The sequence below is a fragment of the Theropithecus gelada genome, chromosome 20, assembly GCF_003255815.1.
Source record: "Theropithecus gelada isolate Dixy chromosome 20, Tgel_1.0, whole genome shotgun sequence".
In the NCBI taxonomy this organism is placed as follows: domain Eukaryota; kingdom Metazoa; phylum Chordata; class Mammalia; order Primates; family Cercopithecidae; genus Theropithecus; species Theropithecus gelada.
Genome location: NC_037688.1, coordinates 38,268,051 through 38,282,045, shown reverse-complemented (window position 1 = coordinate 38,282,045; position 13,995 = coordinate 38,268,051). Strand labels below are relative to the sequence as shown.

Here is a 13,995-nt window from a genome sequence, read left to right as displayed (position 1 = left end):
ACTTACAAGAAATCTCTTGTGAAAGAACTTCCTTCAAAATCTAGCAGGGCCAAAATGTTTTTTTGGACATCGAACTGCCCCCATCTCTTCTCTTGGGACACGCTCCTAATAGGGCTGACCAGGCATGCCGCATGGCCTTGGCACCCCGTGAGTGGTACTCTCACCCCCTCCTCATCCTTGCCTAAAGAAAACTTGCATACGCGTGACCAGGACTGGTGACTGGGACTCATCACTCTGCAAATGTTTGATGAATGAACTAGCAGATTTGGGGAGAGCTCAGGTGGTTTGTTCAGAAGCCTCTTTCCCGGATCCATCCCAAAAAGAGGCTGCCTCTTCTGAACTTGTGGGGGAAGACTCTGGGGTCCTGCAGAGGAAAGCTCTGGTGACGAGGTGGCTTGTTCAAACAAGGTATTCAGGAAAGCAGTGTTGGCTAGTAGCTGCCCATGTGGCACCTGGAAGCAGGCTGCCTGAGCTCAAAGCTACCTCTGCATTTGCTGGTGGTGGAGCCTTGGGTGTGTCACAGATCTCTCTGAGCCTATTAGCTCATCCAGAAAATGGGAACAATCAAAATGATGGTACTGGCCTCACCGGTGGGTTGCTAGGATGGAGAATAAAAAGATACTCTATGTGAAACACTTGGGCTATTCCTGGCACTAATACGTACTTGGACTTATTATTACAGTTGTTGTCACTACTGCTGGTACTTCCAGCCATGACTTCTAGCTAAGCTGAGTCTAAGACCAGGGAGTGGGCCCCTGGACTAAGGGGTGGGTTGTAGACTAAGGAGTGGCCTGCTGGGGACCTCTCTGGGGGCCCCAGGATGGTGGTCACTGTTTGGTTCTGTACTGGCTGACTTGGCTCTGAGCCTTGGCTGGGGGAGGGTTCTCCTCCATGGCTCTGGTTAAAGGGAGTGGGTAACTGGGTCACAAGAGAAATGCCGATTGCTCCAGGGGAAATTGAGACATTCCTGTGAGCAGAGTTTTGCTTCTGGGTCACCTGTAGCCTAAGAGAATGGATCACAGACCAATCTGAGAATTGAATGAGGACTCTGTCCACCCTCCCCAGCAGATGCGTTCCCCATAATAATAGCAGCAGGGATGGCGTGCTCCCCGCATGTCCGTACTGGGCTGACACCCTGCATGGAACATCTCCTTTGATTCTTATTTAACTCCCCATCTGGGGCAACATCGTTGATTTTCCCATTTTGCAGAGGGAGAAAATGAGGCTCCAGAGACCAGGCACCCTGTCCAAGGTCTCACCATTAGTTAGGGGCAGAACTGAGACTTCACTCTGAGTCTTTCAGATGCTGAAGTTCTTGCTCCTTCTGCCACATCAGTGCAGCCCAGCAGCTTTGTCAGGCAGAAGCCACAGGGCTCCGGTAGAGCAAAGGAAGCTGTGCGGGTCACGTCAGCCTGATGGCCTTGGATGTGGGGAAAGGCGGGGTACAATCTTCCCCACGCAGCCCCGCCATCGCAGCAGGATCAGATATCTGAGCTGCAGGGCCCGTAATGCAATATCCTGTTTGCTGCTTGGCTCCCAGTGATAGAGATCTACTGCCCGAGGTGAGAGAAAGAGGATGGGGGGTGGCCTTCATTAAACATCAGGTGACATTTTCATATCAAGGAAATGAAGTGTGGGGCGGGTTGGATGACACAGGAGGGGCTGGGATAGAGGGTCAGAGCTCTGCATGCCTGCTCCCCTTTCCCTTGCTTCCCTGATTCCCTTGCACGGATCTCAGGTTGGAAACCACAGAGTGAGAGGCTCTGGGGTCCTGCAGAAGAAAGCTCTGGAAAGTCACAAGGGCTGCAGTCCATTCCTGAAGGATGTCATGTGGTTGGTGGAGCTAAGGTGGCAACAGTATCAGAGAGACGCACAGCAGGGAGGCCGTCTTGACAGGCGTGGACCCTCTTTTATTAAAAACATCCAACAGAGGCGGAGTGATGCATCCTTGGGATGTTATGGAGGGAATTCTGCCCCGAGTGGAAGATACGGCTCCATGAGTCCTAAAGTCCTTCCCACCTCTGAGATCTAAGACTGTGGAATTGTATGAGGTCACTCAGGAATGGGATGTTTGACAAAAATCATCCAAACCCCCAAGGATTCTACAAAAATGTCCATATCCCCTGCAGACCCCAAATTGCTTTCAGTGAAACGCACTTGCAAAAACCAGTGACCTAACCTAAAACCTCACCACAGGTTAGGAAGTAAATGATGTCGGGAATTGGGCCACTGGAACACCGAGCATCAGAAGTCGTGGAGCCAGGACTCCCTCTCTGAAGTAGTACCTTTTGGGGATCAGCAGGGACTGAGGGCTAACTCCACTATCGCAGGCAGTGTGATGCCTCAAGCCTGAGTCAGAGGCGCATACTTTCGTGACGACTTACATAGATTGTAAGATACCTCCTACCCCGGCAGAACATTAAGTAGGCTTTCTCGCAGTTGAATCTGATCCCAGTATGTCATTATGATATCCACAACTTTCTATAAGAGTTGGGGAAAGGAACATTACTGATTGAGAAGAGATAAATCAGCTCGACTTTTTTTTTGTTTTTGAGACAGAGTGTCACTTTATTTCCCAGGCTGGAGTGCAATGGCCTGATCTTGACTCACTACAACCTCCGCCTTCTGGGTTCAAGCGATTCTCCTGCCTCAGCCTCCCAAGTAGCTGGGACTACAGGCATCCACCACCGTGCCCGGCTAATTTTTGTATTTTTAGTATAGACGGGGTTTCACCATATTGGCCAGGCTGGTCTTGAACTCCTGACCTTGTGATCCTCCCACCTCGGCCTCCCAAAGTGCAGGGATTACAGGCATGAGCCACCGTGCCCGGCCTCAACTTTTGTATTAGTTAAGTATTAGCTGATGTAACAAGTAAACCTCATATATAGAAATGTACTTCTCAGATACATAAGCCTGAAATACATGTCACCATCAGCCTATGACTCAAGAACCTAGACTTCTTCCATCCTGCTCAGCAAATGTCTTCCAGGACTGTTGTGCTCACCAAGATGAGTGGGCTTGGAGGACGCCATGGTGGGAGGTTTGGTGTGTACCTGGAAGTGGTATGGGTGGGTTTTTGCTCACATCCTGTTTGGCCAGCACTTGGTGACTTGGTCATAGCCACATGCAGTCGGAGATGGGAAATGTGGCCGGCCAGTAGCCCCGGGAAGAAGAGGGAAAACAGGTTTGGTGAAGAGCTGGTTCACCATTGCCACACCTCTGCAGTCTTTGCTCTTGTTCTGGGAGACTCATATATTTGCTCAACAGCTATTTACTGAGTGGTAATTCCAATATTGATGGAAGCTGAGCAGTGCCCCAGGCAGACGTCTGGGTGTCCTTAAGGAGCTAAAGGGGAGGAAGAATCCCAAAACAAGCAAATAATTAGTTAGGGTGATTGCAAATTTTGATAATGGTGTTTTCTAAGAACTCTCAGAGGCCTGTGAGGCTCATGCATAGTGAGCGGGGGCAAGAGTGACGTGAAGGAAACCTGGAGAGGTAAGCTGAGGCAGGCCAAGGTCAGATCAAGGTCATGGGCATTTGGATTTTATTCTTGTGAATTCTTATGGTTTCTAATATCTCTGAGAGTAATGAAGGATGCACACTTTACTACACATCTCGTGTCTTTCCTCCATGTCCAGATGAATATTAAAATTTTATAGATCATACATAGCAACCAGGAAAAAGCAAAAAGCCTTCTGAGGCAAAGGAAATAGAGGTCACTGCTGATGGCTCTGTGTAATTGGTAAAGGTACATGCATTGCTCAGTGCAGAAGGGCAGGGAGAAAAAATATTGCCCCGTCTTGTAGCCGTGATTGTAGCTCCTGCCTACAGATTTTAGTCAGAGCCATCCTAACATATAGACTGTATTCAGCATTTTAGAACCACCCTTGATGACTCTGGCATCCCTGCAGGTAATTCAGAATCTGACCATCCTAGGTCTGATTTTTTAAAGAAATCTTAAATGTCATCATTCCCAACATGTACCCACCATCGGAAGCTTGAAGTCCCCCTACAACATCACCCAGCATAATCATTGAGCTAAAATGCAAATACCTCCAGGAATCCCACAAAGCCACTCCATTCACCTTTGGCCAGAGATGTTAGAACATTCTTTCTCTCTTTGAGTTGAAATATGCCTCCCTATTACACCTTCCCTTTGGTTCTGGTTCTGCACCTTAACATTGGGGTTGACTTCCTTAGGATATATACAAATTCTGTCAATATCTAGGGTGCCCATATAACTTACTGTCTGAGCCATGGCTTTTGAGAATGGAAGGAGATGGTAACTGGGTTCTGTGCTAGGACACGGGGCATGAACCGGGGCAATCTGAGCACACCAGGACATGCAGTGACCCCATCAGTATACCTCAGAAAATCTGACAGCTGGTGGTTCCATGTCCAGGCAATGAGGCCCTTGCCTGGTACCTTACCCCTGACGACGTGAGGGTGCGTCACAGCACCTGGGAGAGTCAAGGGTTCCAGTGGGGCTTGGCAAGCTGTAGTCACCTGTGCAAGAGCGTCTTCTCTCTCTCCCAGGGACTTTGTGAAGGCCTTTATCCAGTTTAAGAAGCCTATTGTGGTGGCCATCAATGGGCCAGCCCTGGGCCTGGGCGCCTCCATCCTGCCCCTCTGTGACATCGTGTGGGCCAGTGAGAAGGCCTGGTTCCAGACGCCCTACGCCACCATCCGCCTCACGCCTGCTGGCTGCTCCTCCTACACCTTCCCCCAGATCCTGGGCGTCGCACTGGTAAGCCTCCTGTGATACCTGGATTCAGATCCCAGCAGGATCCTTCCTCTCCCTTGGGTTTAGGGGTTCTTCATGGGGCTAGAAACCTGAGGGTGTTGTCAGCCTGAGGACTGGCTGGGCTGCCTCGGATCTTCCACGCCATCAGTGCCGGATGGAGTAGCCTGGCCTGAGAAGATGGTGATGATGTCAGTGTATGGCCCATGCACTCTGCATGGTGTCTCAATTACTCCTCACTCCAGCCCCCTGAGGGCATGTCTTAGGATTGGCTGGGTGCTGTAACAAGCAGCCCATGGTCTCAGTGGCTTGAACAACAAAACTTTCCTTCTTATTCTTGTGTGGTCCAGCATAGATGTAGGAGTCACCCACACTATTTGGGGACCCAGGTGTCTCCCATCCAGTAGATGTGCTCTCACTTCCAGCCAATGGGAGAGAAGAGAGAGCCAGAAGCATCGCCCTGTAGGGCTTCACGGGCCAGGCCTGCAGGGGCATCTTCACCTCCACTCATGTGCCATCGACCATGACTCAGCCTCCGGCCACATGCACCTGCAAGGGAGGCTGGGAGATGTAGCCCAGTGCATGTCCAGCAAGAAGAGGGAAAGGATTCAGTGAACACAAAGCGGTCTCCACCCCGTGTGGAAATGGTTGCGATTTCCATCTTACAGATGGAACGTTAAGCTCAGAAAAGTTAGCTGTGTCACCAGGTGGCGCAGACAGCCACTGTCCAATGGAGGCGGCAGAGTCCACTGTAAGCTGTGGTCAGATTCTACACCAACATCCAGAAGCAAGTCTGGACAGGGGAGAGCAGTGATGACAGCTGGCACGTAGGAAGCACTTGCTGTGTGCTGGGCTGGGCTGTCAATGCAGTCCACACCCCTGGCAGGACAGCTGTGATCCCCATTTTGCAGATGTGGAGACTGAGGCTAGAGAGGTTTAGTGCGTTGTCTAAAGGCATGCAGTGGTAATGCCAGTTGTGGGATTTGAGCACGGACTGGCTGGTTCCACTGTATGTGCTCCAAACCCAGCCTGTTATTAAATAGGTCCCTCAATTCATCCCTCAGATGAGGGGTGAATCTGAGATTGGCTGTCAGGACCAGGGAGGGGTTCCGAACGTGTAGCTTGTCCGAGTAAGCATTGGAGGTGCCATGCCCCTGCATCTGGGCTTCCTTTGACGGCTCCTCCCCTGTGGACTCTCAGACAGCCTCTGCTATTCAGAGCAGCCACGAACTCTGAACTCAGCTCCGATGGGCTAATACTTATTTCATAAGCACAGGTCCCAGCTGGATCTCACAAGGTTCTCAGGGAGTCCCCTCCTTCCAGCCCCCTCTAGCCAGTCCGCTCCCTTTTTCTCTCCCTTTCTTCAAATGCTGCAAATCCACTGAGTGCCCAGCTCGCCATACCCACCAGGAGTCCAGGAGTGAACAAAAACCCTGTTCTTCAGACCTTCTATTCCCCAGCTCAGTGTCTTGAAAGGAGGTCCCACCTTGTTCAGAGAGGACCCCTTTGAGCAGGTGACATTTGAACAGAGGCAAGAATTCCAGGCAGAGGATGCATGAAGGGAAGGACGGAGAAGGGAGTGGGCCTGGCGGCCCTGGGTTGAGTGTGGTCAGGTCAGTGTGGCTGGGTCCTGGTGAGGATGGTGGGGAGAGGGGAAGGACGAGGCCATGGCAGTGGCGTGGGGTGGCCCCTGCGAGCCTGGCACGCCAGGGAGGGTGCTGGGCCTTCTGTGTTGTGCCTGCTTCAGCAAGGTCTGCCCGGGGTCCACTGGGGGCATCTGCCAGCAGATGCCATAGGTCACAGGAGACCCCACAAAACTGCCAGAGAAGCACCCCTTAGGTGACAGGGCCAAGCCCTGAAACCCCAGAGAAAAGGCCGAGTGTTGCCTCCCCAGCCCTGCAAAGTGTGCTGGGAGCTTGGTGCTGTCATGATGCCTTTGGACAGCAGAGAAGATTGTGGCTTTGTGACATTAAGTGACTCGCCTGGAGTCACAAGTCAGTGACTACACTCTGTTTCTGTTGTTGTTTTCTTAGCTCTAAAGTGGGTTGTTGGTTAATGTTATGGGTCTTCACCGGGGACGCCCTACCTCCACCAAGAATCCCCTTTCGGAGCCTTAGGCTTTCGGAGTCCTTAGGCTTTCAGGGTCCTTAGGCTTCTGGATAATGCCCTAAGTTCTCTCTTCAAAAGAGAATAGTCCATTGTGGCCCCACAGCTATTGTGAATTGTTCCTTTTTAGGAACAGACTCCAGGATGTTTCTTTCCACGTCTTGATTTTATTGGAAGGTAAACACCCACCTTTGACATTACGCTCATGCTCTTGAGGCAGCTCGGCACGTTCTCAGGACTGTGACTGTTGCACTTGGGCAAGCACCTGTGGAAGGGCAGGGGCTTTTACACGGGATTTCTTCCTTGTCTTCCTTTGCAGTTCCATCCCCCGTTGTTTCCATCTGAGGGCCTGCAAGCTCATTCTTCTCATCTCTCAAGTCCTGCTTTTGTTACAGTAGTGAGGCTGATAGCAGTGTCCCTTTTCCTTCCTTCATATTCCTCCTTGTTCCACTTTGAAAATGACATCACCAACCATAACAAAAATAGCACATTTCTGCTACCCCTTCTGCATATAGCAGGCCCTGTTCTAAGCACCTCTCAGTTAACTTTGCCTCTGCGCTGGGAGCTTGGTGCTGTCATGATGCCTCTTGGACAGCAGAGAAGATTGTGGCTTTGCGACGTTGTGACTTGCCCAGAGTCATGCATCAGTAACTAAACTGTTTATGTTCTTGTTTTCTTAGCTGTAGAGTGGATTGTTTGTAAATGTTATGGGTCTTCACCAGGGACACCCTACTTCCACTCAAGAATCCCCTTTCTCTCTGAATCCTTAGGCTTGTGGATGATACCCTTAAGTTCTCTCTTCAGAGAGGGCACTGCAGGGTGTGGTGTCTGAGGGGTGGCCAGGAGCCTTTCCGTATTAATGGAGGCCTCGCCTTGTACCTCGCACCTGCCAGGGAGTAGCTTCCGGTGGATCTGAATCCAGGTTCATGGGAGCAGATATGGCCATTTGCAAACTTCTACTGAGTTCATTGGACTGAGGTGTTTTTCAGAAAGCATCAAGGCCTCCATTTGTGTTCAGATCTTGAACCAAGCAAGCATATGCTAAGACTTATTATCGACATAAAAGATTGCCCTCTACTCTGGCGTGAAAGATTGTCCTCTGGGTCATCGTGAACCATCGGTGACAACCAGAACCAAGTAGGGGAACTTACGCTTAGCTCTGGAGGCCTGAGAGTGCCTGGCATTTTAACACCAGCCCGAGAGGAGCTAGCACATAGAGGCAGGAGAGAAGAGCAGATGGGGAAGGCGTTGCCGGCCATGCGGACTCTATCACATGGATTTGACCATTACGCCCTAATTATCAGTCACTGTCTGTAAGTTGCAGCTTATTACTATCACGTTCTCTGTCTGTGCCTGGGACCTTATCTGTGTAACTTCTCCCAGAGCTTGTATGACAGCTGCAAATTTCACAGCAAAAGGAAATTCTCTGGGGAGTGTGGTACAGAGATATCCCAGGTCACCAGAGCCCAGGGAAGGTTGCTCTCTGCCCTTCATGACTGGGCAGTGCCCTTGCCCAGCCCTGAGCTGCTGGGAGAGATGCATATCTCTGCCTTGGTACTGTGGTGTTATTCAGGACCTTTTTGGCGGCCAGTGATGGAAGCGCTTTAACCAGTTCAATTTTTTAAAAAGGAGCTTAATGGTTCTCCCAGCTGGAAAGTCCAGAAGTGGCAGTTCCCTTGGGGAGACAGGGCTTGGGAATTCAAGTACCATCAGGTCTCTCTCTCTTTCCCTTAATCTTTCTCTCTCTCACTCTCTTCTCCTGTTTCTCCTTTCCTTGTGGCCCCAGCTCTCCACAGGCAGGGACACAGCCATGGATGGTCCTTGGGGCTCACTGATGTTGGCCTGCAGTCAGAGAGGAAGAAAGACTCTTCCACCACACCTGCAGCTACAAACCCTACTTGAGCTTTATTATCTAGAAGGGAGCGTCTCTTTATCCCTGGGCTGTTGTGAGCTGAGTACATTTCAGTGCCAATGACGTCATCACGGCTGGGTCATCGGCTCTGAAATGTACCCAACCCACAACCCATGCCCATGTGTGTGCCGCCAGAAATGGGGACGGGCATGGGGCATACAGAGACACAGTAAATACACAGCTCCTTTGGGGAATTTCATGAAAGATGTGAACCTTCTGCTCATGGACACAAACATTCCCATGCAATTCCCAAAGCTTATCTGACCCCAAAAGAAGATAAGGATCTGGAAGGTGAGATGCCTTCCAGAACTGGGATGGTTGCAGGTGGCAAGCCCTGGACCAGCTGAGGGAGATGGGTGGACCTCCAGGCCCTCAGTCTTTGCCTGCTTTTGCTTTTTCAGGCCAATGAGATGCTGTTCTGTGGGCGGAAGCTCACCGCCCAGGAGGCCTGCAGCAGGGGGCTGGTGTCGCAGGTCTTCTGGCCCACCACGTTCAGCCAGGAGGTCATGCTGCGGGTCAAGGAGATGGCATCCTGCAGTGCTGTGGTGAGTTCCTGCGCCTCCTGCGTGCTTGTCCTTATGATAGACCCATTTTACAGATGAGGACAGCAAGGCTCAGAGGGCTTCGTTGACTTGCCAGAGGTCACACAGGGAATAAGCAAAAGACCCTTTGCAACTTAACAAATGCCTCTTCTCAGTATTGACAGCTTCAATCAGAGGGAGACAGTCAGCATTGTTACAAATTCTCCATCATCTCCAGGCAGAGAAACCTCACAGGAGAAATGGATACTCTAGGGTAGCGTCACTGCTTTCAAAGAAAGTCCTAAACACATGCAGAAGCACAAAACATCTATAGCTTTCAAAGAAACGAGAAGCAAAGGCAAATAAGGACAAAAAGTATTGAACCCGTCCGGAGATGACTAGAGAAAGCTGTACACACCGTGCCTCTATTTCATTTCTTTCCTCCACCGACTGCTCGGCACATTTAAATGTCACTGTTTGAAGATGCACTGAAAAATACATAAACAAATAACACCTCCGCAGAGGCAGTGGTTTTTAATTAAGCGTTGATTTTATCTGATCACAGTCACTCAGAGCACAGCAGGGGAATATCCTGTGAGAAGGTGGAGGCAAGGCCACTCCTGCAGCCCCAGGGCCGGTTCCGGAGCTGAGAGAGGCGTTTTGGGAGATTGAGGCTCTAGGACTCGCTCTGTGCTTGAGAAACGGGGAGCTGCTGAGTGCATTTTTGGGGCCAGACCCTTGCCCCTCCCTTCTTTGTCTCCCTCTGCCTGTGTTCTCACCAGGCTGTCATGCTTCTCCTGCTGGGCCTCATCCCTGTCTATTGGCACCTACTGTGTTTAAGCCCTGCCCCCTGCAGGCTGAACACATAGTGCCCTCAGGGTGAGGGTGTTGGTGGGGGGTGGCAGTCTCCACGTTGTTAGTGAACACTCACGTGGGCCACAGGCATTGCTGATCTCTTCACTCTCTTCACGTGGATTCTCTTTTAATCTTACTAATGACTAGGGTGACCAGTTTGCCCCATCTTGTCTGGGACTGTCCTGGTTTGAGGACTGAAAATCCTGCATCCCAGGAAACCCCATTGTTCTCACGCTGCTGATAAAGACATACCTGAGACCGGGTAATTTATAAAGAAAAGGAGGTTTAATAGACTCACAGTTCCACGTGGCTGAGGGAGGCCTCACAGTCATGGCGAAGGCCAAAGGCACGTCTTACATGGCGGCAGACAAGACAGAAGTGACAGCCAAGCGAAAGAGGGAACCCCTTATAAAATCAGCAGCTGTCTTGAGACTTATTCACTACCAGGAGAACAGTGTGGGGAAAACCACCCCCATCATTCAATTATCTCCCACCGGGTCCCTCCTACAACATGTGGGAATTATGGGAGCTACAATTCAAGATGAGATTTGGGTGGGGACACAGCCAAACCATATGCTCCTTAGTCCTGGGCAAACAGGGGTGGTTGATCACCCTGGGGTCATCTTCATGGAAAGACAGGTAGAAATTCTAAGCAGAGGAAGCAGCGAGAGTGAGGGCACTCAAAACAGGAAATCACAGGGAGTGTAGGCAGCGGCATGCGGTCTGGTGGCAGGGGAATGCCAGGAAACGTGCAACTGAAAAGGACGGTGGGAGACTGGCCTGGAAGCTGCAGGGAGGAGTTTGACCTGTTCTGTGGCAGGGAAGAGGCCCTCAGGTGAATCCAACTGTTGAAGGACACCTGAGGGGGCAGGCTTTTAGAACAAGGAATGCTGCAAGGAGGTCTCTGCTGCCAACAGCTGTGAATTCAGGAGTGTTAGGGGTGTTTCCTGAGAAAGGAACTACTCCAGCAGAGTGAGGCCCATGGCCTCGGGAGATGGTGCTCTTCGAGGTCATTCCACGGGGAAAGAGCCAGCTGGGTCTAGCAGCTCATCCCACCATCTTCAGCCTCCAGACAGACCAGGCAGGGGAGTGAGACTGCAGCCTCTTCCAGCCTGCTGGAGCTCGGGAGCTGCCATCTTGCTTCTTGCTGTTTGAAGGCATTTCAGGAGAGGCTGGTGGAGGCCAGCAAAGTGTGCACAAAGGCCTCACTTCTGGCCGTACCTCTGCCAGAGGGCAGCAGCTGCATGGCTGCTGGAATCAGCCAGACCTGGTTTTCCTACTCCTTCACCCCTCAGTAGTCAGGCAACCCTGGGCCACTTTACATCATGGAGCTTTGGGTTCTGCATCTGTAACATGGGAATCAAAAGACTACTTACTTGCAGGGTTATCATGAGAAGTAAATGAAAGAATTCAGGAAAAGTACTTCTCTTAGATCCTGTTTGTTAATGGTGATCATAGTGGCATTATTATAGTTATTACAAATATTACTACAATCATTACTCATTGCAATGATTAGTATTACTATTACTGCTCTGATTTTTACTCACTACTATGATTGCTACTATTGTTACTATGATTATTGCTCATTGCTCACTATGACTATTACTATGATTAGCACTCATTACTGATTATTACTACTGTTAGTATGATTATTACTCATTACTATGATTATTACTATTGTTACTATGATTATTGCTTTTTGCTGTGACTTATTGCTATGATTATTGCTCATTACTATGATTACTCATTACTATGATGATGGATTACTACCATCATGGTAGTAATAATCATAGTAATAACACTGTAGGAGTAATGCTATATATACCTAATATGTATATATTGTATATAATATATAATACATATACATAATTATATATTATAATATACATAATATAATATGTATATATTATAGTGCATATACACATATATGTGTTTACATATATGCATGTGTTTACATGTGTATATAATGTATATAATACATAATATGTGTATATATGCAATAGTTTAGTAATGAATAATCATAGATCATTTATGATCATTTATCATAGCTGTTGGCAGCAGCTACTACCTTTATAACCATAATTACCATGATTATTATTCCTCCTTACTACAGTTATTACTATAGGTGTGATGATTGTTATTCATTCCTATGATTTTTACTCCTTACTATAATTATTATGAAGGTGATAGCTTTGAGTGTTATTGCTTGTTACTACCATAATTACTAACATTGTGGGAGCATTGCTCTTGGGTTGGGTTGTATGGATACTGTGACAACCATTTGTTCATGTCATCGTCTCACTCTGTGTTCTCAGTGATCCTTGAGTTACTGCCAACAGATCATGAAAATGAATCACGGTAGCAGTGTCTCCCACACTTCTTCATTACACCTATAGAAAAGGACTCTGTGTTTGTGTCACCCTTGGGTAACAGGGAAGCCTCTAGTGATCTGGGGTGACATGGGCCCCGCTGAGCCATCCCAGGGCCTCAGGGCTCCATGCCTTGACACATATGGGATCCGTTCATGACCGTGCCGGATACATGGGACTAGGAAGGCCCAGGCTGGAGGAGGCAGCCTTCTATGGCTGTGAGTATGGGAAGTTGGCCAGTGCCCCATGGGCCAGGTACCTAGTTCTGGAGCAGAGTCGCCGGTGTCCAGCTAATCAGGCCTGTCTGTTTCCCTCTAGGTGTTAGAGGAGTCCAAATGCCTCGTGCGGAGCTTCCTGAAATCGGTGCTGGAAGACGTGAATGAGAAGGAATGCCTCATGCTCAAGCAGCTCTGGAGCTCCTCCAAAGGCCTGGACTCCCTCTTCAGCTACCTGCAGGACAAAATTTATGAAGTCTGAGGGGCCCCAGCTCACGGGCCCCCAACTTCTAGCTCTGCCCTGTGTTTTGGAAACCAAAGCACAGTGTCTGCCCCGGCCAAGGAGTTTGTCAAGGTGTCTCTTTATACCTAGGGTTGTGTCCATTTCCTCGTGTCCTTTGGTTGCTCCTCATTGGTTTGATTTTGTGTAATGGATGGAAAATGCAGCATACTTGGCCTCCCCTCCCTCCCTGCCCTACCTGGCCAGAGAGCTCTCTGGGGCTGTATCTTCCCAGGGCTCTGCCAAGCGCCGCTGTCCTTTCCCCACTTGCTGAAATGCACCATCACGGTCCAGGAAGGGGAGGACCACTTTCCCATTCTTCTGCCTCAGGCTGTGTCTACACAGTGCCTCTGACTTGGAGACTTGGCCATCATGGCTCTCTCCAGTTGTATTTAGATCAGGTGTCAGAGGACGACCAATCTTAGGGAATTTCCAGACCAATGAACAAAATGATTGTGCACACCTGGCTTCAGTCTCCTCTCCGATGCAAATCTGTGTGACTATTTGGGCTTGGTCTTAAAACCCAGTTGAGTGATTTACACACCCAGATATTGTACATTTAGAAATGTTTTGTTAAATATATATTTTTAAAACAATGTAAGTGGAAATTCTGATAATTTATGTGTATTATATGTAAAGCTAGTTTTGCAAACACAAACTACTAGGGAAATGTTTTTTCTTTCCTTGGACTTATTTTATTTATTTATTTTTGTTTATATATTGCGATGTCTGTTGTTCACACAGATACTATTTTCATACTGCCCTGGACCAAATCCCACACAAGGTTCATGCCGTTTGGTGCATTCTAGCAATGAACTATGTAGAAGTAAAGTTTAGAGAGATGAAAACAGAAGGATTTCTTTGGACAAAAGGAATAGCGCTGCACCTCTGTGTAAAACGGTTCTCAGCTGTAATAATAGAATACTAATTCCTTAGGTTTGTCCATAGAAGACATCTTGGGAGAGTTTTCTCTTCCCTGTGTTGTCTTTAAGGAGA

The 13,995-nt window shown here is 49.1% G+C and overlaps 1 protein-coding gene across 1 annotated transcript in view; it reads left to right on the top strand.

Annotated features, from left to right (window-relative positions):
• Window positions 1–13,721, top strand: part of CDYL2 (chromodomain Y like 2) — a 78,696-nt gene extending 64,975 nt beyond the window's left edge. The window contains exons 4-6 of the mRNA XM_025370836.1: window positions 4,537–4,747; window positions 9,161–9,304; window positions 12,823–13,721. Coding sequence (XP_025226621.1) covers window positions 4,537–4,747; window positions 9,161–9,304; window positions 12,823–12,981 — 514 coding nt within the window. The 3' untranslated portion in view covers window positions 12,982–13,721. The remainder of the gene's footprint in view (window positions 1–4,536; window positions 4,748–9,160; window positions 9,305–12,822) is intronic.
• Window positions 13,722–13,995: the final 274 nt, after the last annotated feature.